Source organism: Megalobrama amblycephala, linkage group LG3, assembly GCF_018812025.1.
Source record: "Megalobrama amblycephala isolate DHTTF-2021 linkage group LG3, ASM1881202v1, whole genome shotgun sequence".
Lineage (NCBI taxonomy): Eukaryota > Metazoa > Chordata > Actinopteri > Cypriniformes > Xenocyprididae > Megalobrama > Megalobrama amblycephala.
The window spans coordinates 50,559,510-50,586,970 of NC_063046.1; the positions used below are offsets into that span (position 1 = coordinate 50,559,510).

The 27,461-nt window shown below is 35.8% G+C and overlaps 1 protein-coding gene across 2 annotated transcripts in view; it reads right to left on the bottom strand.

The window, feature by feature from the left end:
- Window positions 1–27,461, bottom strand: part of plcb3 (phospholipase C, beta 3 (phosphatidylinositol-specific)) — a 68,784-nt gene that overhangs the window by 36,371 nt on the left and 4,952 nt on the right. For both annotated transcript variants that reach the window (XM_048185977.1, XM_048185976.1), the window contains exon 2: window positions 17,671–17,754. In XM_048185977.1, coding sequence (XP_048041934.1) covers window positions 17,671–17,754 — 84 coding nt within the window. The remainder of the gene's footprint in view (window positions 1–17,670; window positions 17,755–27,461) is intronic.

A 27,461-nucleotide genomic window follows, 5' to 3' on the forward strand; every position in this document is an offset into this window, starting at 1 on the left:
GAAGAATGTCTGATCATGATCTGAGTGTGAGCTGAAGCCTCATTGTAATTGAGTGATGCTGCAAGACAATGATTCAAAACACAGAAGCAATTCCACACCAGAATGGCTGACAAGAACCTAAATTAAGGATGTACAGTGACCTAGTTCAAGTCCTGACCTGAATCCTACAGAGGTGATGTGGCAGGACCGGTTCAAGACCAACTGTAACAATCTGTCAAAGCTTTTCTGCAAGGTAGAATGAGCCAAGATTCCTCAACAGAGATTTGAAAGACTCATATTAAATTACATGTGGTGTTTAGTTGCAGTGTTTGCTGCTGAGTGCTGTCAAACCAAATATTAGGCATTTACTTTTTCACAAGGTTGAGCAGTTGCAATCTGATTTATGCAACCTCTGGAAATCATCAGTCCACCTGGAAATTAAGCATGATAAAATGTCCTGGATGATAAAACGAGAGCTTCTGAGGAAAAACAGATTTGCCAAAGGCCGAAATCATTGTGAGAAACAGAGAGGTTTAAGAAGTGCTTCTCCGACGGTGCATTTTTACTGTGCCAGTGTCTAAATGTGGATAAGCTACAGCAGGTAAACATGTCAGATGTATGGATGCGTATGGAATTTAATCAATCTTCTTTTTGATGAGCCTATATCTTGATTCGTCAATCCCAAAAACAATCTTTTAGTCTATGCTAGGGATGCACCGACCTGATATTCAGTATCGTTATCTGCTCCGATACTGAAAATTTTGCTTCTTTTTTTTCCAGACGGGACTGATCCAAATCGGATACTGTGTGTACTCATACTCCATTCAACATTCAAACAGAGTGCCGTGTTTGGTTACAAATCTCTCTGAGATGATTCAGTACTCCCATTACTGTACTTGAACTTTAGATAGAGTAATTTTATGCAAATCAACAGACCTATCTTGCTGGGGTTTATTGCTGTTTCTTAATGGTGTGGTACTCTCTACCGGGTGTCTGTTAGATCACAACAGTGGAGTAGAGAGGTCTATGAATTAGCATCATGCACACAGTGACTGGAATTTAAAACTGTGAAGAAAAAATGCTTATATATATATATATATATATATATATATATATATATATATATATATATATATATATATATATATATATATATATATATATATATATACATATATATGTATATATATATATATATATATATATATATATATATATATATATATATATATATATATATATATACACATATATATATATATATATATATATATATATATATATATATATATATATATATATATATATATATATATATATATACACACATATATACATATATATATATATATACATACTTTATGTAAACAAACTTTCATGTTAGATGCGATTAATCGTGATTAATCAATTTGACAGCCTCAATTAATATACAAATCTTGTAAATTGTTTAGATGTATATAAATCTAATATAAGTGTATTTTATAACAATACAAATAGTAACACTTTTTTATTAACATTTTTAGCAGATTTAGCACTACACTTGTTCACTTTTACTTGTTCCCTATTAAATGATGTATTTCACTAAATGTTTAGATTTTATAAAAATTGCTGTGCACCAAATATTTTTCTGGAAGTACTTTTGCTGCTGAATTATCCACTCACCTAGTTTATAATGTATATGTATTTGTTGTAGATTGATTATATTTTTTATTCATTTGTTGTTTTTCTCTATAATGAAGTAGTGTGCATTTAGTGGATTGTGTTTAACACATAAAATAGTGATCATCAGTTCTGCACACACAAACAGAGGTACAGATAGTCTAATGACCAAGAAAAAAAACACTGGTATCAGATCTGTATTGGACAATAATTTTGAATATCGATTTAGATTTAGATTGGTTATGAAAAAATGGTATAGGTGCATCCCTAGTCTATGCTGTTTTCAGCCTCCCATCCAGTAATGGCAAAAAGCTTTGTGCTCTGTTACTTTTGATATGAAAAAGTCTCAGCTTTCAAATTCTGTATGAATTCCATCACAAAATTCAAACAATAAATGTGGCGATCTTCCTCTTTACTACTAGTTACAGCACAAAATAAACATGAATGAAAATCAGAACGCATGTTCAGTGTTTTGGTAAAAAAAAATAAAAAATTTAGGCGCAGCACTACTATGCCAGCACAGCAATCTCTTCCTGTCTAAGTGGGCGGTTTGAACTGCAAATTGGACCAGGCATCCTGCCAATAGTCAAAAGTCAGGCTTCAGGAGGCTAGATTAGAGTCAACAGAGAACTAGGGACTTTTGCATTGAGAGACACACCAAAAGGTGAAACAGGCAAACAGAAAATGTCACAAGAGATCATGTATTTCTTCATTTCAGTGACCCTCCCTCTATCACTCACCCTCACCACACCACATCAACACAGGACAGCTTTGTTAACCTTGTCGCCTGTCTGTCGCTCCAGCTTTATCCCTCCACCCCCTCTCTCTTTCTCTTGCCTTTCTGTTTCTTCCTCTTTCTCTTTCTTCTCTGCAGATAATCAAATTGGTCTGGGTCAGGAGTTTGTGATTCCTGTCATTCTTTTGCCACATAAGAGTGAAAACCCTCTTTCAGCTAAGCAGTACATTATATTATACATTATATACACATACAGTGCCCTCCACAATTATTGGCACCCTTAGTAATTATGAGCAAAAGCAGCTGTGAAAATAAATCTGCATTGTTCATCCTTTTGATCTTTCATTAAAAAAAATTCACAAAATTCTAACCTTTCATTTAAGGAAAATAATTGAAAAGGGGGGGGGGGGGGGGGGGGGGAATCACATTATGAAATAAATGTTTTTCTCCAAAACACGTTGGCCACAATTATTGGCACCCTTTTATTCAAAACTTTTTGCAACCTCCTTTTGCCAAGAAAACAGCTCTGAGTCTTCTTCTATAATGCCTGATGAGTTTGGACAACACCTGAACAAGAGATCAGAGACCATTCCTTCATGCAGAATCTCTACAGATCCTTCAGATTCCAGCTCCATGTTGGTGCTGCTTCTCTTCAGTTCACTCCACTCATTTTCTTTAGGGTTCAGGTCAGGGGACTGAGATGGTCATGGCAGAAGCTTCATTTTGCGCTCAGTGACCCATTTTTGTATTGGATTTGATGTTTGTTTTGGATCATTGTCCTGATGGAAGATCCAACCACAGCCCATTATTGGATTTCTAGCAGAAGCGGTCAGGTTTTGATTTTTATCTGTTAGTATTTGATATAATCCATGATACCATGTATCTGAACAAGATGTCCAGGACCTCCAGCAGAAAAATAGGCCCACAGCATTAAAGATCCAGCAGCATATTTAACTGTGGGCATGGGGTACTTTTTATCCATGTGTGCACCAAACCCATCTGGTGGGTTTGCTGCCAAAAAGCTCTTTTTTTAGTTTCATCTGACCATAGAACCCAGTCCAGTTTGAAGTTCCAGTCGTGTCTGACAACTGAATTTGCTGGAGATTGTTTCTGGATGAGAGAAGATGATTTTTCTTGAAACCCTCCCGAACATCTTGTGGGGATGTAGGTGCTGTTTGATAATTTTTTTAGGCTTTCTGAGACTCAAGACTCAACTAATCTCTGCAATTCTCCAACTGTGATGCTTGGAGAGTCTTTGGCCACTCAAACTTTCCTCCTCACTTCACATTAGGACGATTTAGACACACGTCCTCTTCCAGGCAGATTTGTAACATATTTAGTTAATTGGAACTTCTTAATTATTGCCCTGATGGTGGAAATGGGGATTTTCAATGCTTCAGATATTTTCTTACAGCCACTTTCTATTTTGTGAAGCTCAACAATCTTTTGCTGCACATCAGAACTATATTCTTTGGCTTTTCTCATTGTGATGAATGATTACGGGAATTTGGTCTTTGTGTTTCCTCATGTTTATTCTCCTGTGGAACAGGAAGTCATGGCTGGACAATTTCATGTTCATGATCACCCTGGTGTGCTAAAAAATGTAAATATGAATGGGAATATACTTCAGAGATATTTTACTCATAAGAATTACTAGGGGTGCCAATAATTGTGGCCAATGTGTTTTGGAGAAAAACATTCATTTCATAATGTGATTATTTGAAATATATATATATATATATATATATATATATATATATATATATATATATATATATATATATATATATATATATATATATATATATATATATATATATATATATATATATATATATATCTCCTGCTCAGCTGTACATTACCAATATAACCAATCTAAATCGATATTCAAAATTATTGTCCAATACAGATCTGATACCAGTGTTTTTTTCTTGGTCATTAGACTATCTGTACCTCTGTTTGTGTGTGCAGAACTGATGATCACTATTTTATGTGTTAAACACAATCCACTAAATGCACTCTACTTCATTATAGAGAAAAACAACAAATGAATAAAAAATATAATCAATCTACAACAAATACGTATACATTATAAACTAGGTGAGTGGATAATTCAGCAGCAAAAGTACTTCTAGAAAATCTTTTGGTGCACAGCAATTTTTATATAATCTAAACATTTAGTGAAATACATCATTTAATAGGGAAAAAGTAAAAGTGAACAAGTGTAGTGCTAAATCTGCTAAAAATGTTAATAAAAAAGCATTACTATTATATATATATAAGCCCAGAGAAAACAATGAGGGAAACATATGACCACTGAGTATTAATGATGGCTTGTACAGGCTTGATTTTCAGGCATAAGTCCAGAGCCATCTATAACAGGAAAATTTGATGTCAGGAATAAAAGCCTACTTGTAGAGGAAGAAAGAAGGACAAGGATATGAACAAAAGGAAACCATTATATTATCAACCCAGAAAACAAATTTCCTGTCTGTGTGTGTAAATGTGTATCATTTCTGAGGGATTTGTTTCATTTTTACAGTGTCCTCAACCAGCATTTGCAATAAACTCTCATGGAGTCAGACGTCATATTTTATGTTTTGGCAAATTGGTAGATAATTTGTATGAAATGTGACATCTCATTTGTGTGATCTGCTTATGCACTACTGTTTGAGTTTAGCTGTAGGGGTGGACCTTTATGCTTTTCTTTTCTTTTCTTTTCTTTTCTTTTCTTTTCTTTTCTTTTCTTTTCTTTTCTAATTCTAAAAATCTCTGTAAAAATTCATCACGTCATAAACTACTTATGTTTTCACATGAGATTGACAGGTTTGTATTTGCACTTAAGCTATTCTTAAATGTATAAATTTCACTGCATTAGATACCAGTGTCATTTGTTTTAAAGAAAGTCATAACACTGACTTGTTTTCAGTTTGTGGTTACAGTAAGGAAACCTGTGTGAACATGAGGAACTGGCTCCATGAACTTAAAACTGTGGTCACACAATGTTACTTAAGGTACTGTAATGAATAATTCTGTGACGTTTAGATCCTCTGTTTGCCAAAAATCTTTTCACTATATGCAAATTCATAGGTTAGAGTTACTTGAACTTTGACTGAGTAATAGACAAAATATCGAAGAGATCTGCTTGCACTTTGACTGTCCCAGATTCACATGTGTGTGATTGGAAGTGAATGGAGCATAACATCAAGTGTGACCACACCTTTAGGCCCTGTTCCAAATGGCACACTTCACATGCACTTTTGGTCTTGTGCTGCTGCGTGCACATGTCCGTTAAGTCCATGAGACCGCAGGGTGTCCCATTTGTCATTTTAAGTTTCAGAAGTGTGCTCACAAGCACCCCCTTTGCGGTCGATATGAGCCCTTGATGTGCACTGAAGCGAGCTCCACAACGTCACGAAAACTATATTTACTGTATATTCAGTTAAATGTAATTTGCTCCAGACACCACATGGCAAACTGTGTTCTCAACAATTATAAATCATTCATCCTCAAGTCTGACTTAAAGGGATAGTTCTCCCCAAAAAGTTTGGTCTACATTTTCCCACACTCATGTCATTCCAAACCTGTATGACTTCCTTCTGTGAAGCACAAAAGAAGCTATTTAAGAATGTTGGTAACAATAAATTCTCAAAATAATAATACAGGTCATACAAAGTCATATAGGTTTGTATGGAAGCTTGTTTCCACCACATAATTAAAAATAAATAAATAAAAAATTAAAAAAAAAAAAAAAAAAAAAAAAAAAAAAAAGGTAATTTTAACTTTCTCTCACAATTCTGACTTTTTTCGAATTGCATGATAAAAGTCACATGAGTGAGAAAAAGTCATAATTGCATGATATAAAGTCGCAATTGCGTGTTTTTTCTCAGAATCGCACGTTTATATCTCATAATTCTGACTTTATAATGCAATTGTGAGTCAGTAAAAAACTATTTTTTCCTCAGAACTGGACTTTATAAATCGCAATTATAAGTTTATATCTCACAATTCTGAGAAAGGAAGTCAGAATTGTGAGATATACTGTAAACTCGCAATTGTGAGAAAAAAAAGTAACGTGCGAGTTTATATCTCGTAATTGTAAGAAAAAAAGTCCGAATTGTGAGATATACTGTAAACTCGCAATTGTGAGAAAAAAAAGTAACCTGCGAGTTTATATCTCGTAATTGTAAGAAAAAAAGTCAGAATTGTGAGATGAAAAAGTGGCAATTATCTTTTACATTTTTTTATTTTGTAGTGGAAACAAGCTTCCATAGGTTTGGAACGACAACATGAGGGTGAATAAATGATGACAATATCCCTTAAATGCATACCTCGGGTCTTTAGTGACCCGGGACATCATTCACTACCCTCCTCCTCATTCATTTTTTAAAGTTAGACATCAAACTTCTTGGTATTCCTCAATCAATTCATTATAAAGAATATAACAAGAAATTAAATCATAAAATTATAAAAGAATGCCTATTTTTGTATTCATTTTTTGTAAAAGTTGTATAGGGTCGCTAACGACCCGAGGTGTGTATCAGTGTACGTATATTTTTTTCTTCACAACAATAATTGAATCTTAGATGACGGAATAAATGCAATTCACCTTTATTCCACAAGGTGGCAATGTCTGATACACAATGCTGAAGTGACGACTCATTCAGACAGAAAACGAAATAATAAGAAAAACATGAAATGGCTCAGCGATTTACTGCAGAACAAGTACTGAACGCAATCAAATATGACTGTAACTGTTACTGGATTGATCTGGTGAAGCGGTTAGCGATCGAAATATTGATTTTGAGAATACGTTTGAGATCGCAAATGGGCTTATATTCGTGACCTCAAACATAAAACTAGCCTATTATTTGCTGAATTTACTGGGAAATGAGCTCTGACGAGGACAGTGATGATGGCATAAAACATCTGTTCAAACTGAGGCCTTTCAAGCTCCAAAAGGTTACAAAATATGATTTAATTTATTCTTCTGTAGTTGCTACTCTAATATCAGAGAAGTTTTATATTATCGCGACGGGTAAAGATCCTTCCGTGTTAGATATAGATCCGGGTTGATAAAGACCCGAATATGTAAAAATGATTGGCGAAACAGTCATGCATTTAAGGGATATTTTAATTTTTGGGTAAAATATCCTTTTAAGTGTCAAAGTACCTTTAGGGACCACTGTATATTTTAGCATATATGGAGTTATTCTGTTACAGTGGATATAAAAAGTCCCTGTTAATCTCTTCAGGCCATGTCACCTTCAACAAATAATAATGACCGGCAGCAGTGGCCAATAATGTCACACTTCCTTATGAATGAACTATGTACCACTATGAGCCATAACAGGCTGGGAGCCACTAAACTTAGATTAATACATAACAAAACACAGAGATTGGAGTTAGATCAGGCCTGACATGACTGGACAGCTTTGAAGAGCTCTTTCTGACTGATATCTCTCCTCCATTATCTCTCCTACGCACCCTTTTTCTGTGGTTTGGTTTCATTAATGGGCTTTGTTTTTCCTGAGGTATTTTGAAAATGCGCTCTTATCTTTACTCAGTCTATAGGGTATGTTTTAATGCTGTGTCTCGGGGCAGTTTGAAACCACAACTTTTTAAAAGGATGAAACTCTCTGCCTATCAGTCTGCTGTTCATTGTACATGACCCTCTTGAAAAGAAAAAAAATACAGCTTAAAAACCAGGTAAGGTGGTTGATCGGTCTCTTAGTCTGGACAAACCGGTTAGACTGCTCTGCCTTTTGACTGCTCTGAAAAGGTTTTCAGAGTGCAAAAAGAAAAGCAGAAATCTTTTGTAACATTATAAAGTATTTAGTGTCACTTTAAATGAGTCTTACATTTTTCCATTACAAATTATATTATCAGCATAAAAAATTGAGTACATTTGAAGTTTAATGGAAAAATTCACATGAAGATTAGTGTCACACATTTGCTTATATGACATAAGTGTTGCAAAATCATTTTTCATTATTTATATTTCATTTTTCATTATTGATGTCTTCATTTCCAAGATTTATTTATTTTTGCTGATTTCCAGATTTAAATTTGAGTTTGAATCCCACATTTTTAATGTGGAACTTGGGACCCCACTGCATAAATCTATCATCACTCCAGACCATTTGTTCACCACTAAAGGTGAAAGTGAGAGAGCAAGAAAGAGGAAGAGAGCGTGAATGAGTAAAAGAGGGAGGGAGAGAGTTATTGAGTTTTTTTTTTTTTTTTTTTTTTTTGGAGGGCATGCCATTGGTGAAGGGCACAGGGCAAGTTATGCTCCAAAACTACCCTAACAGTCTGAACGATTTCCTGTATGCTTTCCCACGCTTGCAGAAAGTGAGAGGGGGAGAGAAAGAAACCAAGAGAAGCGAAAAGAACGAGAGGAAGGGAGATACTACGGAGAGAGATATAGAGAAGTAGAGAGGAAGTGTCATGTCTCCGTTTACAATTAACGGTTGCACTGACGCCTTTCTGTTCCTCACTGATGACAACCAGCTGTCCATGACAGAGAATGACAGTGCTGAAGAAAGAGAAAATGAAGCGCAGAGCAAGGGGAGAAGAGAAGGATGTATGAGGAGTGAAAACGGACACATGGGGAGAGCAAGACAAGCCAGAATGAGTCTGTGGGCTAAAATGAACCAGTGCAAAGGCTAATGCAGCCTCAGTGCCATCATTAGCCATTAGCTTCAGCACAGATGGGCTCCTCATCCTGCTTTACCACAAACAAATTCTGCTAATTGAAGAATAGAGAACACAAGAGTGCTGTTACCCTCCAATCACATGCCACAATCTGCCATTAAGGACAGCAATATTAATGTACACAATCCCACATCCTTTAGAGAACCACAAATTTACTAAAAATCTAACTAGATGCATGTCTGATGGAGCTTTCTGATGCTAACGCTAATCTATTATTGATTCCTCATAATGGCAGTCGTTTATGTTTTATGTAAAGCTTTCTTATTGTTGAGAAAAGCCATTAATTCAATTTCATTTCTAAGCTAACCATGTTTATATGAGATAATCGCCTCACTTTGTGACTAATTCAGTTAGTTTTGTAATTATGTTAGACTCTATGCTTTCAAACACATCACCATAAAATGGATGGTTTAAACTTTAGCTACTCAGACAGTCAAAAGCGATTTCTTGAAGCATCCAATACAAACTATAGCTACAAGACACTTTGTCAATTCTTTATTGATCTTTTTAAATAGCTACACTGGCTAGAAGCACAGACTGATCTTTGTTGTCTTACTGACAGTTTATTTGAGCTGACACCCATTTTGTTTACACACGCCGTTATAAATGAGCTACAGCGGCTTACAAAGGCTTTTTTTTTTTGTAGTTCAAGTAGCTTGATTATAATATAGCACTTGAAATGTAGTTCTAAGTTGTAAAATATACAAAAGACCATTATGCCATCTCGCAATACCTAAAATATTGTCATCATATATTTTTTTTACTAAGAATTTAACAGCTGCAGGTTTTTACTGTAAATTTAACAGAATATTTATTTACAGTTTATTAAGTGGAATTACATATGTGAATATGGACTGTTATTTAGGTATATTTATTAAATATTAAATTGAATATCATGTTTTTTTATTAAATATTTAATATATGATTTAGATAATATATTAACAAATATTTATTCTAACATCTAATAAGTTAAATTTTACAATACATTTTTTTTACAGGAATTTTTCAACGAAAAGTGCAAGTTAGTATATATTATGCAACTTGTTTCCTTTGTTGCATAGCACATTAACTTGCATAAACACACACACGTTTGTTTCACTATATTACTGAGGACATTGCATAGACTACCATGTTTTTTTTATGAGGTTAATTATATTTTCTATCACCTAAACCATACCCATCACAGCAACATGTGCAAAACCAGATTTAAATAAAAAAAAAATATATGTTTTGGCCAATTTATAAGCCTTTTGACCAGTAAAGTCAGTGTACTTTTACACACACATAGTTTTTTCCTCTTTCTCCTTCCTGTGACATGACTTTGCTCATAAGAGAAAGTAAAGTGACTATTCATTTAGTATTGGCCAAGAACATTGTAGCCGGAGCTACTTTTCTCCGTGTATGTCTATGGCGTGTCACGCAGTTACTGTTATACTCTGCGGCGGGTCCTCCCAGTCCAGTCTGAAATAGTCCGAATATAAACACTTATTATAAGTGTACCATAATGATACAGGGTAAAAACACAGTTTGCAAAATGGATTCATGTTGTACATTCTCATTATACAATTTGTATAAATTTTGAACACAAAAAGTTACGGACAGCAGCTTTAAGTGACTCAATGTGATGTGTCTGGGCATGCCACATCCCTATAACACATACTAAGTGAGCTTTAAAGCTGCTGTCCATAAGATTTGCCTCTTAGTTGCCATCTCTGTTTGAAACCTGCAATTGCAGTCATATGCGGAATTATTATCTTTACGTGCGTTGTACATCGGCACAGCTCCTCAGCGCAGATGAATCTAATGTTTGCTGTCAGTCACCATACAGATGTGGATACTGTACTTCAGAATCACAGACTGTAGTCTTGAAGTATGACCAAAGTAGGAATTTTCACCATAAAATGTCATCTGAACAAATAGGTAACATGTCTGCCACTTTTGTTCTGACCAACTGAGGGGAAGAAGCATTAGGCCTACAATAAATCGCGCTGCCAATGGTGATTAAATTTAATGATTGCTTAACTCGTATCGCATCAAACCGTGCAAATTATTATTTTATACTTTGTTCTCAAATTGTTAATGTTAACAACATCGGCATTGTGTGACTGTGTACTGTATATAGTGTGTGTTAGCGTTACCTGTAGAGTTCAGTTTCTATAGCCACTCTGCAGTTTTTTTACTTTTGACTACTGGTGAATCTCCAGTTGTCACTGATGATTGTTATTTGGACCATTCTGCATTACAATCCACCTTCAAAATGATAAGTTTAATTATTTCAGCTGCTGTGAGAAAAGGCTATAAATGAACCGCTACCAGCAGCATCCTATAGGCATAGTCTAGCTGGGACTCCTTCCTTTCTGTTTACAGACGTGACATAATGACGCAAAGACGAACGCCTGCATGCTCCAATTTCCAGCAGAAATCCACCAGTATCGATTTATTATAAAACATTATTACAAGCTTACTGTTGTGAATCGGGCTAAGGTAAGGAGATAGTTTTGAACACTGGCTGGTTATGTACTTGCTCAAAAATTTATTTTGGATCATTTTTAACCAAAAAAAGTTATGGACTGCAGCTTTAACTAATAACTGAGGAATACAAGCAACCCAGGTAAAGAATTGAACTGGACAAATGGCAGAAAGTCCTGAAAGACAACTGATTCCTGGTAATCATGTCTCTACCTGTAGAGCTGAAGGCTATGTTGGATCTAGAAACCACTAACCAGGTACGAGATTTGCCTTGAAAATAGGCCACACATGCCAACAAACCCACAAACATGGTTCACAGAATAACAGAGCATTGTGACGGACATGCATGCAAACCTGCCTTGTATATTGAGTGGGTAGCACAGTGACACTGTGGCTCAGCCACACACAAACAACACAACAGCAGAAAAAACCCTCAGGAAAACAGTTCTCACAGTGCGAGGGTGTTTTGCTACACACAAAACCCGTTCTACCACAAAATTATGTTCATTTCTTGACGAAACAATCAAGCTCGACTGCGCATGTGCCGCTGAGCCTGTGAGAACATGTGTGAGATCACCACCATTATCCAACTTGCCAAAAAAAAAGAAAAAGGGAACAGAGAATGACATAAAATGGATTCATGGAAGTATGGCTGACTTTAAACAACCTTTCAGTACTTAGAAGGAAAAGAAATAGAGTGTGTTGGATAATGGCATCATTAAATATAATAATAGCGACATTAAATATAAATGTGCCTGAATGTGCAAGCAAGTTACTGAAGAGACGAGATGAGGTGGCCTCTTTACTATTAACTGGAGAGGACGGGCTCCCCAGGGCCAAAATTCCCTACACCAAACAAGGTTACTGTCTTTCCTCAGGCGAAGATCGGCCTAGTGTCCTAATACCGTATCGCAACACACTCAATGCAACACAAATGCAACATCCTTATAGATTCAAATAGACAGCCAAAAAAAAAAATATTATTCTCAGCTTGTTGCTTCAGTGTTTAGGAAGTAAACACATTAGCACCTTCGGCACATTAAGGAATCTCCAAATAACATACTCGGCTAGCAAAATAAACAATTCGTCTTGGCAACTGGCATGAATTTGCTGCCGAGTTTATGTGAGTTTCACACACTGCGCTGTCTCCTTAGACTGCAGAAAGTCCCTTCTCTAAATTTACTGGAACCAGCTTGAGCTGCGTCCTCATACCACACATGCCACACTGATCAGCACGAGAGCATGAAAAGAGGGAAAACAACGTATCTAATAACTAAAGAGAGAGTGAGAGAAAGGATGGGAGGATGCCTTGATTGAATTTCACTGGCTAAAATTTAATTTCATTCATGAGCACTCACATGATAAGCCAGTAGCCCGCATGGCAGGAGGAGAGAGAGACGGACAGAAAAAGAGAAGTGACGCAGACAGGACTGATAATATATGGCAGAATTGGGAGGACAGGTCAAATTAAGCTAGGGGTAAAAAAAAAAAAAAAAACTTTAGTCATAAAACAAGTCAATCATGTTTCTTTTTAGTATGATTGAAAGACATAATACCTGACTTTATCAAACAATTCAGTGCTCATTTTATTAGTGTGCTAAACTTCTTCCCCTAGGACATCCAAGCTGATTTATGTTTCTGCCGGTGGGTGTTCCAGCTTTGAATGAAACATACATGACACAAGAGTGTTTAGAGTTCCATAATGCTTTCATTGCCTCATTTTGGATAAGAATAAAATGTCAAGTCATGCAGAGAATATCTTGTCTCTTTGAATTTAAAGGTGCCCTCAAATGAAAAATTGAATTTATCTTGGCATAGTCAAATAACAAGAGTTCAGTACATGGAAATGACATACAGTGAGTCTCAGTCTGTTACGTAACAGTCGGAGTGTACGCCCCAATATTTGCATATGCCAGCCCATGTTCCCAACATTATGAAAGGCATTAGACAAGGGCAGCCAGTATTAACGTCTGGATCTGTGCACAGCTGAATCATCAGACTAGGTAAGCAAGCAAGAACAACAGCGAAAAATGGCAGATGGAGCAATAATAACTGACATGATCCATGATAACATGATATTTTTAGTGATATTTGTAAACTGTCTTTCTAAATGTTTCGTTAGCATGTTGCTAATGTACTGTTAAATGTGGTTAAAGTTACCATCGTTTCTTACTGTATTCACGAAGACAAGAGCCGTCGCTATTTTCATTATTAAACACTTGCAGTCTGTATAATTCATAAACACAACTTCATTCTTTATAAATCTCTCCAACAGTGTAGCAATAGCCGTTAGCCACGGAGCACAGCCTCAAATTCATTCAGAATCAAAGTAAACAATATAACAGTATACAATACTCACATAATCCGATGCATGCATGACGAACACTTTGTAAAGATCCATTTGAGGGTTATATTAGCTGTGTAAACTTTGTTTATGCACTGTTCAAGGCAAGCACGAGCTCTGTGGGCGGAGAGCACGAGAATTAAAGGGCCAGTAGCCCTGAATCGGCTCATTTATAATGATGCCCCAAAATAGGCAGTTAAAAAAATTAATAAAAAAAAAAAAATCTATGGGGTATTTTGAGCTGAAACTTCACAGACACATTCAGGGGACACCTTAGACTTATATTACATCTTTTTTTAAAAAGTTCTAGGGCACCTTTAAATCTAGATTTATTCACGTTGGCCCATGAAAGGGATAGTTCACCCAAAAAAGAAAGCATTATGGAATGTCAAATGTGTACGGCTGTCACACCAGAAGCTCATTATTTTACTTTATAAAGTTTTAAATAAGGATACTTGTCTTACACAAATGCATCAATTCACTTCAAAAGGCCTTTATTAACCACCTGGAGTCGTATGGAATCATTTTTTTATGGATGGATGAATTTTTTTTTTTTTTTTTTTTTTTTTTTTTGTCGGATTGCTCTCTCTGTGATAAACCTGGTGATTTTGGAATTAATCACGTAAAATGCGATTTGTCATCATGCAAAAAACAGACAGCACAAGCTTTTGTGTCAGGTTGTTATGCTAAATATAATGGTTGAATTATGTGTACTATGACCCACTGGGACTCAACGTGAGATCCACCAATTAGAGAGGTTCCCGAATCTCAATCGATTTTTTGATTTGTTAAAATGAATGGAGAAAATATCTTGTGTATTTTCCGTGGGTGCTTGACAATTTCCATGGGTGCTCAAGCTTCTGAGCACCAACAGGATTGAAATCTATGCCCTTGGATACTGTTGCTAGGTCTGACAAGCTTTACAGAATGTCAGTGTGATTTTCTTTAATAAGTGCTCAAAAAAAAAAATGGTACTTAACTTCAATAGATATTATTCTAATGTGGGCTGGAATGGATTGTGACATTGCAAAGCATTTTATCTGCCACATTCCTTCAAAAAATTATACAGTTAAAGTGACAAAAACCGTGAAAACAGCAAATCAGGATTGAGACAAAAGCTAGCGTCAAAAAGAGAAAAGCCTTATTAACCAAGCTTCTAATTCATCCAAGTAAATTTAATTCATATAATTCACAAAAACAATTAATGAAGGAAGCATCATTTAAATCCTACGCTTAAGAAACTTTTTGTTAGTTTGCTATTTAAAACTGGTAATATTAGTGTAAGTTAACAGAACTGTTTCCAACATTTCTACATCATACACACTACGCGAACACCTTAAAGGGTTTACCCAAAAATGAAAAGTCTGTCATCATTTACTCACCCTCATGTCATTCCAAACCTATATGACTTTTGTTCATTTTCAAAACACAAATGAAACCTGAGAGATTTCTGTCCCTCTATTGAAAGCCCATTCCCCCAAAACTGCACCAAGAGACTTTATGAAGTTTATGAAGATATTGTAAAAGTAATCCAAATAAATCAAGCAGTTTAGTCCAAGTCTTCTAAAGAGACACAAATCACTTTATATGATATATTTAGTTTAGGCTTTTATTCATATAAACATTGATTAATGTACATATATATCGTAAATATGATAAACAGAAGCTCAAACATACTTGATGTGTGAGAACAAATCTCACTGGGTCTTGCTGAAACTCAAACGTGCTTGACACGAGAGAACAAACCTTGTTGTAAGCTAGAACGCTTGAGTTTCTGTTTACCATATTTTATGTGCTTGATGTATGTGCATTCACTGCATTGATTAATGTTTGTTTGTGAATAAATTAAATTATGACAGAATTCTCATTTTTGGGTGAACCATCCCTTTAACTAACTGTCGCTTATGTTTGAACCAATATGTATTTGAACTAATGTTCACTAAACTAGTATTACATCAATTTACCTAGGAGTAAATGTCACCTTACTGATGGTTTTCATTTAGGATAGAGACTGATGCATAAAATAATCCACTGTATGAACTTTAATATTTGTTTTAACACTGTAAAATTTAATTAGTTAACCGTACTTTTAAAAGCATGCAAACAGATTGCCTTTAAGTAAACTTAAAACTTCAAATCGTTCATAAAGAGATCGTAAAACTAATCCATATGAATTGAGTGGTTTAGTCCACATTTTGTAAACATACATGATCGCTTTACATGATGAACAGACTGAATTTAGGCTTTTATTCACATATAAACACTCATTAAAGGTGCTAAAGAGGATGTTTTGTTTTATACATTTTTGCAATATTACTTGAAACTGTCTTTACTAACTGATAAAAGACTATTTATAAGGTGCACAAAGGAATAATATTAATATACATCATCTGTGCACGAGGTAGGGCCTTAAAAACATCAGCCAATCGTTTATCAGCCAACCTTCTGGCTTGTCAATCACTGCCATGACGTACCTTGTGAGAGACGAGCGCGGCTGCGCGCTCCAGTAACTCTCCACACTCCATAGGCGCTGCATGCAATGTTTTAGTCAGGAGACAGGAATAACAACTGCAGATTATGAGTTACCTGCGGTGAGTCCGACATAATGAATCCACTAACACGATACAGCGAATGCCGGTGGTAAACACTCGTGTTCCAATACTCATGCACGTTCCCTCGAAAGGAGGGGGGGTTGTTCTTACGCATGCGCTCATCTCAAAAACTCAGTAACAGTCTTTGGTTTCTCAGTCGACGAAAATTATCACCTTTAACTCACACATCAGACATGGTAAACGGAAACTCAAGCATGTTTGCTTGACATGCAAGAACCAATGAGGTTTATTCTTGTGTGTTTCGCAGCACGTTTGAGCTTCTGCAAGAACCTATGAGGTTTGTTCTCACGCATCAAGCAAGTAAGCTTTTGTTTATATTTGCAGATCAGTGTTTATATGTGAATAAATTAAATGTGTTCATCATATAAAGCGATCATCTCGCTTCAGAAAATTTGCACTAAACTGCTCAATTCATGTGGATTATTGATTCAAAGTGGTAGTTGTGTAGACTGTCAATGGAGGGACAGAAATCTCTCATTCACTTGTGTTCTGAAGATGAAAAGTCTTGCGGGTTTGAAGCGAGGGTGAGTAAATGATGACAGAATTTTGATTTTTGGCTGAACTAACTAACTCTTTAACATTAGTAGACCCATCCTCGACCCAACCACAGGTTATACCCTTCAGCAAAATGGTAACCTCCCCAAAACGCAGACATAACAAACCCTTTTAAAACCAAATATAATAGAACATTAAACACTAAAAAATCTCCCCCTGTATTAATCTTATGAAAAATCACATAAAATAATACCCCTAGTGTCTGAAGCAAAGCATGTTGGGAATGTGAAATCTGCTGTCACTCATTCAATTTAAGTTCTGCCTAATATAATCAATTTATCTTAACAAGGGCTTTCTGAGTAACAAAGGCATAGTATGCAAATAGTGCAGATCACTAGAATCTAACAATTAAGCAAAGTCAAATAAAAAGTGTTAGGACATTTATTGGGTTTTTACAGTGAAGATTTGGTGAAAAAAATAAGTACCTGTGTTCATATAATAAGAAACATGACAACAGGATTTGCCATATTTTAGTATAATTTCTGCAAAACTTACATTAGTACAGAATAAAAAGGATTGTTTGATAATACTACAACCAACAACAGGTGCCATGCCAGGGCTGGTATTTGCTGGTACAAGCAAAAAGGAAAATAACTGACCATGTTGGTCCCTCCAGACCAGTAGAGGAAGAATCCATCTGGGTCCACTTTGAGGGTGATGAGGCTGGGTGTGCTGTTGGCATCCTGAACACATACAAATGGAAAAAAAAAAATCAACCAGGTGGCAATCAGCACATTCATGCAGTTTTACAAAAAACATCAGTACTCCTATACAGAAAGCAGAAGAATGTCATTCACTTAATGATATGAAAAACATTAGCAACTGACATGATTACTATTGAAGATCACTGGGAAACAAAGACCTGGTTTACAACATTTATTAAATAAAATTAATTGCTAATTCAACTGGAATCAAATTGAACTGATACCATAGTAATCAAGACACAATGGCAGCCATGCCAACACGTCAATTATGAACATACAGCCAATAAGCAGAAAGGCAGAGACATATAGGCATAATGATTTAAAAGCAAGTTAGATAAATGGGAAGTGCTTGGAATGGGTGGATGGTCCTGAGGGACAGTATGATTTAGAAATGAATGTAATGACTGAAACCAAAACCTCAAAAGCCACAGAGAGAGACATTAGGGGAGTTTAATGCATAAGCCACAGAAGCTGATGGCTGCATATGACTGGAACTGCATATTACCATAATATATACTTGTATTTATTTTGAAGTATGTAGTATGTATACTACACAAAGCTTAAAAAAAAAAGAAGCTTGGGGTTAGTAAGATTATTATTATTTTTTTTTTTATAAATGAACACTTTTATTCAGCAAGTATACATTAAATTGACCAAAAGTGAGAATAAAGACATTTATAACGTTAGAAAAAATATTTCTATTTCAAACAAATGCAGTTCTTTTGAAATGTATGTAAATGAAAAAATCCTTTAAAAAAATGTATCATGGTTTCACAAAAATATTAGTTTAATAATTAATATTAAGCAGGACAAATGTTTTGACGATAATAAGAAATGTTTCTTGAGCACAAAATCAGCATATCAGAAAGATTTCTGATCATGTGACACTGAAGACGGAAAAATTCAGCTTTGTCATCACAGGAATAAATTACATTTTAAGAATAAATTAAAATACAAAACAGCTATTTTAAATTGTAATAATATTCCACAATATTACTGTTTTGATTGAAAAAAAATCTGACTTGGTGAGAAAGAGACACTTCTTTTTTTTTTGTAGCATTTTTAATCATTAATAAATATGTTTCATTATTTGACTGGACTGCCAAAAGTTTTTACATAAAGTTGGATGAAAAATGCAAAATAAGATACACAACAATCAAATACCATTCACTCATGTAAAACTTACTGTACTGTTGCATATTGTTCAACATATTATTTTAGTAGTACGCAGTATTTACTGTGCAGTGTGCAGTATGCTAGCATTCCATACCGGTCATAGCCATCTATTTCAGGTGACATGCAAAGGTTTTCGACTCTTATCTATGTCCCAAAGAGCGAAAACAAAGATCTATTTGCACGTTGTAGTTTTTTTTTTTTTTTTGCCTCATTAAAAATTCTTCACTGGTCAATTACTGAAAATATTCTACATCAGCACACTTAATCTGATGTGTTTGGACAGTCAGTTAAGAACTAATCTCATCTGTATGTGTTAGCAGTGAAGTGACGTGCAGCTGCCGATGTATAGTTGCAGTCTTGTGGAATGTTTGCATATGATTAAATTAATCTGGGAGCACAGATTTCCTTTACAACATCTCTGAAATACTCCACCCAGTGCTGAGAGATATAAACACACACACACACACGGCACATGGCACACACACACCGGCTGTCTCTAAGCACAATCAAACGAATTTGCATGCTGACTGCTTTTAATGTTTGCATAAACAAATGTTACTGTTGCAATACTACTGCTGAATAAGCTTTATTTAAAGCACTGTATACTATCGGTGTACACAGACCTCTCAAAAACATCAGGTGAGCTGAATATAGTATAAAAAGACAGCAGGAAAAAATATACAGACAGCATATGAGAGAAAGAGAGAAGTAGCAGACCTTAGTCTGAGTAAACAGCATATTTTATTTTGTTATGAAGGAAAAATGTTCAGTGCGTTCAACAGATCTTATGGACTTAAAGGGATAGTTCACACCAAAATGAATATTCTGTCATCATTTACTCACCCTCATGTCATTACAAAACCACATGACTTTTACTTCTGTGGAACACAAAGGACAATATTTTAAGAAATGTCTCTTCTTTCAATAGAATGGAAGTCAATGGTAACCAAAACTGTATTTGTTCTGAACATTCTTCAAGAAAGAAATCAATGCCATTTTGGGGTGAGCTATCCTTTCAACGTCTTTGGTTACCACTCTTCACAACCTGGAGTCTTTTTTTTTTTTTTTGTGCACTGGAAATGTTTTGGAAAGGCAAAACAGGGTAAACAACATTACAACTTGAACGTGTAGAAGGGAGGGAAGTGACCTTCACCCTGTAAGGGTCTCATTAGTGTGGGTGTACAGGCTTATAAAAACCTGTCAAGCTTCTCTGACTCCCAATGTCAAGCCCTAATGATATGACACATGCACACACACACTCATACACACACACACACACGACGATGACCACAAATGGAGTTTTGTCATATTTTGCTAATATGCAAGGAGAACTTTATTCCCAAAGTTTATCCAAATTACAGCTTCATCTTTGTGTGCATGGTTGACATTTGCACATGTCAGAGGACTTTAAATGGTTATTTGGGTAAACCATTAAAGCGAACTGAAGCTTGTGGCCAGCAAATGACAGCAGTGTGTGCATTCTCTCAGACAGAGGCGCATACAGTTAATGCATCAACAATGTGAGTTATTTCAGTGGGTGAGTGGCCTGCTCTCTTGGCTCTTGGGTGTATTTGGCTTCCAATATTTACATGCTTTTATAGCCCTTACATAATGCACACACGCACAAACTATGACATGACTGACTTCAACACCTCAAAGTCTAGGAATGCACGACAAGTAGACAGAATAAAAGAGACAAAAATTATTTTACAGTAAAAATCTGTATAATCAAAGCTATCAATAATAAATCATTGTTTAGTTTGCCAGCATGTATATTATATGTGCCGCCTTGTCAACATGCAGCTTTTTATGTCTAGACTTCACCTTTGGACTCACCAGATTAGCAGGGCATGGACACATGTACATACAGTACAGGTAAGTAAGGGATACTGTAAAGCCAGTCGCTTATTATTGCTAAATAGACCCTGAAGTGAAGCAGAGGGGTCGTGGATCACCGAGGGGGTTTATTTTGCGATAATGACCACCTGACTGTACATTATCCTGCCTTATTACAAATAAATGGACATTAAATACTGATTTGTATAGAAAATATAATCTTATTTGTAGATTAGCATAAAGCTTTTACTAAAAAAAAAAAAATAATAATAGTCGCAAATGGATATGACTTAATGCATAGGACTTGTCTAATATTATTAAAGTAGTTATACATATTGACAAAAATATTTAAAAAAAAAAACAAACACAAATGCTTGGCATAAAAATTTGGTCTTGTTTGCAAGCATTTTTTATTTTTAAACAATGTGTTGCGGGGAAAAAAAACAAAAAACGCTAGACAGGCTGAATGAAAACGCAAATTCACTCTCTGACAGTGGGTGGCTCTTATTGAAAAGCAGAAATATCACGGTTACCCCAGTACACAAAGCGCTACGCAACTTTCCATCTCTTTTGCCTGCATGTCATGTAGAAGAAAGAAAGTCAAAAAGTATATACATGTTTTCAATCAGCCGGTCAGTATTCATTTATCATATTTTAATGGAAAAGCATGACCAGGAAAGTCTGTTGCACAATAGAATGAAATTCATACAAATTTGTAGGGGTGGTTGATATAACCAAAGTCTTATTTCACAATAACGATACATATCATACATATATTTGTATTTATTTTTGTTAGTTTTGTTATTTTATAGAGCAGCAAGATATTATTTCTTTTGTTTAAATTAACATTAATGACGCAGAGAGCAGTAGGTATATTAGGCTGCTGTCACTTTAAGATCGAATGCACGAACCCATTATACCGATACGCATCCAGTTTACACCCAACTGTTTACTTCCACTTGAGACAACCGATTGTGTTTACGATGGGCATTTTAAGATAATTGTGTGTGTATTTAATTGTGTGTGTATTCGACCATTCAAGCGCAATAAGGCTTGAAAGAGAACCGAATTTGCGATCAGAGACACAGCTATCTGTGTGCGCACTTCAGCTGTCTCAGTCAGCGCGAGCACCGCATTTTCTTTTCCACAGCTTATTGTGCTTAATAACTCTTTTTAACTTTAAGCACGTCCCAAATTCGCAATTGCCTTCTGAGAGAGGAAGCCTTCCGTGTGCAAACTTTGGCAGTGTGCCAGTCAGCCCGAGTACCGCACTGAGTTCTTCACTATTTATTGCGCTTAACTCTAACAACCTGCTCTATATTGTCTCATTCATGCATTTCATCCCTCTAAAGTGTCAATAGTTCTGTGCTAAGCATATGTATATACACACACCCTGATACACCAGAATCTCAAACAATAGACATTTCATACAGTCACCACAATATATATGTCATACCGCCCAGCCCTACAAATTTGGAATGACATAAGAGTGAGTAAATGATGAAAAAAATAATTGTAGAGTGAATTAACCTTTTAACATTTACCAAGAGGTATAAAGCAACTGAATGACAAAGAGTGGGAAGAAAATGCCAAAGACGTCCCAGGTTAAAGTAAAGAAAGAAAGAGGGAAGGAAGACGGAAGAGAGACATTTTCTGATGCATTTAAATGCTGATTTACAGCAACCTTTCAAAAGAGCGAATGACTTGGTCTAAATTACACACACTAAAAGGTCTCCTTCCTGAATGAGAGGGCGAAACAGAAGGAGAGGAAAGGCTGGAGGGGGCGAGCAGAGGTCAAACACACCCATATGTGAACTGTGGGTCATCGACTTGGACATGTTCTGTTTGAGTATGCAATAATGCCCCTGTTCTTCCTCAGTCTCTGTCTTCACCTTGCTGAAAGTGTGTGGAGGCTTGTTTTGCAGTGAGGTGAGACTCCATTAGCAGTGTGGCAAGAGTCAATAAACGCAAATACAGCTGCAGTGGGCCACCTGGATGAGTGGTCCCCTCTCAGCCCTTTCCAGGAAACTGTTCATAGACAGCTCTTATCCTGAATAATCAGCACACGCAAACGAAAAGCTACTGGATGCAAAGCTCCAGGATGATGCATTTTCTTGTTTCTGTGCTTTGTTGCTATACTTGTTTCCTGTATCGTCTCAAATTGCTGATTTTTTTTCTGGCAGCAAACCAAAACAACATGCTGGTATGAGGTCGGTCGAGTTTTGCATGTTGCAAACCACATCAGCCTCTTGCATTGTGCGCCTGTGAGCACCAAGGGCGTTTTTCCCTGAGAGGGGAGGCAGTGCCTACACAACAAATTTCTGATGAGAAATAATCAACAATACAGATCACTTGTACAACAAAACATGTTCTTCTACAGCAATACTGTCCTAAAGTAACACTCAAGTTTCAGACAGAAACAGTGCATCTTTTTCCTCCCTTGAGATCAATGCATTCTCAATAATGTCCAAAGGTGCACCATGAATATGAGGTGGGCCTACATGCAGCTGTGATTGGCTGATTACCTATTACGGTTGCAACAGATACGCAAATCCCCAGTGGAAATGGATGGATTAATAATTACAAAGTAAACAACTCACCCACTATGATATCATCACAACAAACTTGATCACGTCATGATCTGCGAGCGAGTCACTTCTAATGAACATTCAGCTAAGTGCGACCATCATTACATTTGCACCGTTTATTGAGGATTTGAAGGCTGTCATTCACATATAAACGCAGATCAACACACAACATCAAATATGATAAATATAAACAAATATATGATGAATATAAACCTCACTGGTTCTCAAGTGTATTGCACACCTTCCAGCCAATCAGAATTGAGTATTCAGACAGACCATGGTATGTGTTAATAAACACATACAGTACTAAAATATTACAATATTAGTTCTTTGTTGATAGTATCGTGTAAACGCTCTCCCATATATTCTGGAAACTGTGTAATAATCAAATGGAAATAGCACACAATTTTGAGTTTTATTTGGACTAAAAAGCCATACTCCGAGAGAAATCATTGCCTCCATATTTCTGGTGTGCATGAACATGTGTTCTAAACAGTGTGTGGGCTTTCGTGTGACAGTCACTGGACAGAAGTCTGAGGAATGAAGAAATAAGAAGGGGAGAAAAATGTGATCAGTTAGTGGGAGGACAAGCAAAAAACAAAATGAAAAACATACGGAGGATATGAAGGAGGGAAAAATGTGAAACCACAAGAAACTTTTTTTTTTTTTGTAATTTCCGAAGAAAACATGAGTGGCGCTTACAATTGTGGGAGTATAGTCTAGTATGCATAGTCTAGTACTCTCCAGTGTTACAGTACACTTGTAAGCATACTAGACTATTCTAGGTGCTAGACTATTCTAAAGGCCGAAACACACTAAGCCGACGCCGACGAACTAGTGACGACGAAAGCAGACTGCAGGGTTGGTTCACGTCGGCAGAGTCTGTGTCCAAAGTTGCCCTGACACACCAAACCAACGCTAGACAGCCGACGGCCAAGTAGCACGTCCGTTCTGCGCCTGCGTGAGATGAAATGCCTTTCCGAAGCAGCAGGTGGCAGTATCTGAACAGCCAATCAGAACGTTCAGATGGCCCGACGGACCGACGAGCTCCGACAGTGATTCGAATTGGCCGAAAAAAAGCCAACCAACTTCAGCTGACGGTGCGGAACACACTGAGAAAACTTAGTCGGCCGACGAACAAAAACTGCCCGACGGCCGACCGTCGGCTCGGTGTGTAGAAGGAGTATGATGCTAGGGTGGTATGGTTGGTTTCCAGGGCATTGCTAATTGCTATAAAGTTTCTAAAGTGTTCTGTGTGGCTTCAGCATGTTGCTAGGTGGTTGCTATGATGTTCTGGTTGGTTGCTTACTGGCCCAAGTAAAAAAAAATGGAACACAGAATTGTGCACATTCTCTGCAACCTGTGTTTATTTATTTTATTTGTTGTGTGTGTCAAATGAATCATTTAGCTATGAAATGTAAACCAATCATCTTTTAACACGTTCAAATTCATCCCATAGAATCAAAAAGATCAGTGCAGAAAATGTGAAACAAATCAGATTCTTTCTAAGCATGATCATGAGCCTCTATACACAAACACACACTGCCTCAATTAGGATATTTAAGGAACCAACAAAATGTAAACAACATTAATATTATAATATGTGGAGCAATTCCCTTCACAGGATGTGCCAAGCTCTTGTGTACACATGCGCACCAGACATGACTAAACATGCACAGCTCCCTGCTTCCTCAAAGTCAAATAAAGTCTCTTAAACACACACAGATTTTGTCACACTCAATATAGTCAAAACAATAATATTTACCCTGAGACACACTACTCGTGGCCTTAAGACAGTGACATTTCCAGATTTACCACACGACATACAAACACGCATGTGACGTGCGGCTAATAAATAAAGCAGTTAGCATTAGTACATGATGAGGAATGAGAAAGGGGAAGCAAAAACGAAAGTGGAAAGAGACTGATAAGTGAGGAGCCAGCAAGTTTGCCATCAGGAACAGAAGTAGAATCTAGATGTCAGATGTTCAGTCTTTTTGGGTTTCCTGTGATTTTCTTCTCTCTGCCTACATGGTCTCTCATTTTTCTGCGCCTCAGAGTGCCAGGCGTCACTTCTCAATATTTTCCTCCATGTTATCTCCTTGTTTGGCCTCCGTGTGTGAAACTTCTCTCCGCTCACGCACAGTTCGCCCTCCCTCCTTCCCTCTCAGAATTATTCTCCTACACCAGCCAAACTTTTATTCAGTCACCCTGTGTGTCCAAGTCGCTGCTGTTTTTCTGTTCCATTGAGAGAAACACTACCACAGTTTCTTGCAGTTCACACAGTTAATCACAAACCCTAAATACTTCCTTTGGAAATCCCTCAGAGAGAAAAGCATGAATAATATAGTCCCTGTGAATCCTCTGTCAGATTGGTTTGTTTAGACAGAGGGTATGTCCATTACAAACCATCCTTACTGGGTTTGGACAACATTTATATTCCTGTTTAAAAAACAGTTATGCAAGACAGCTACATCTGTATTTCTCTCTCACACTCGCACACACACACAGATATGCAGAATTTGTCGTTGTATGATATATGTATGACTGTATCTAACTCTTCACGGCTTTCCATAACTACGACCCTCAGTGCTCACTTTCACCCCAGACACCTGTCAAGCGTCACCTGACAAATTTGCAAGTCAAAGCTCACAGCTAGCTGATGTGCTCAGGGGCATCAGTCCTACAACACGGTCTTCACTGTACTACAACCAAGGACTTAATTAAAATTACAAAAATTACTCACTTGCCACAAACACACAGCAATATTTAGGGAGTAAACAATCCATTTCAACAGAGACTGTTTAAAAGAATGATGGTTCATTTGTACAATCTACTGTTCAAAAGTTTGGTCTATTATGGTCTACTAAAAACAGTAATATTGTGAAATATTTTAATATGTAATTTATTCCTGTGATGGCGAAACTGAATTTTCAGCATCATTACTCCAGTCTTAAGTGTCACATGATCTGTCAGATATCATTCTAATATGTGATTTACTGCTCAAGAAATGTTTCATATCAATGTTGAAAACAGCTTTAATATGGTTATAGAAACCATGAAACTTTTTCAGGATTGTTTGATGAATATAAAGTTCAAAAATCATTTGTAATATTATAAATGTCTTCATCACTTTTAAACATACTGAATGTGTCCTTGCTGAATAAAACTATTAATTTCTTTAAAAAAACACTTTCTATGAAGACCATGCTTATAATGAATTATAGCTCCATTTATACTTATTTCTAATCAAGTACTACTATTTTATAAACATATTTATAAAGACTTAAGACCTATATTATATTATTTTTATAATGTCATGCATTTTCCATTTCAATGCATGTTCATAATTCATTATACATTGATTTTTAAGTATTAATTAGCCCGTTGTATGGTTCCATGAATGTATTTATAGCAATGCAAGGTGCATCTTAATAATGTTATATTATAGTTAAAATGACTTTTTATTCAGATTTGTCAAATTAGTGAATATATTGTTATTAATAGACATGTTGTGTTCTTATAAATACTTATTGTGAGTAATAATAGTTACTAATCTCTATAAATGCATCATTGTTGGCTTTAAATAAAGTGAAAACATAGGATGCAATTTTCCTAAATTAAATGTTAAGAAATTACGAATATGTGCTCATTTTATATTTTAAGCTTACTTGTAAATGTAACTAATAAACAACAATTCCTGCAATGAAATAAAAAAAGGAAATCATTTATACAAACAGTTGATTTTTTTTTTTTTTAATGTTACATACTCGCAAAACAATATTTTTAAAGTATAATTCCAGATTTTAACAAATCAAAATTATCATTCATTACCTCTAATGCAAACTTTAGCCATTAAAACATAATAATAGTTGATACAGCAAACAAGGAACTATTTTGTGATCATTTATAAATCAGTGTATAATAAGCATGCACATTGAAAAAGAAAATGCATGGCTTATAAGTAATTATAAAAATAATATAAATATATCTATAACTGTTCTTATAATGCAGTATAAATCTTAATGAGTCTTTATAAATATATTTATAGAATAGTAATACTTACTTATAAATAAGTATAAATGT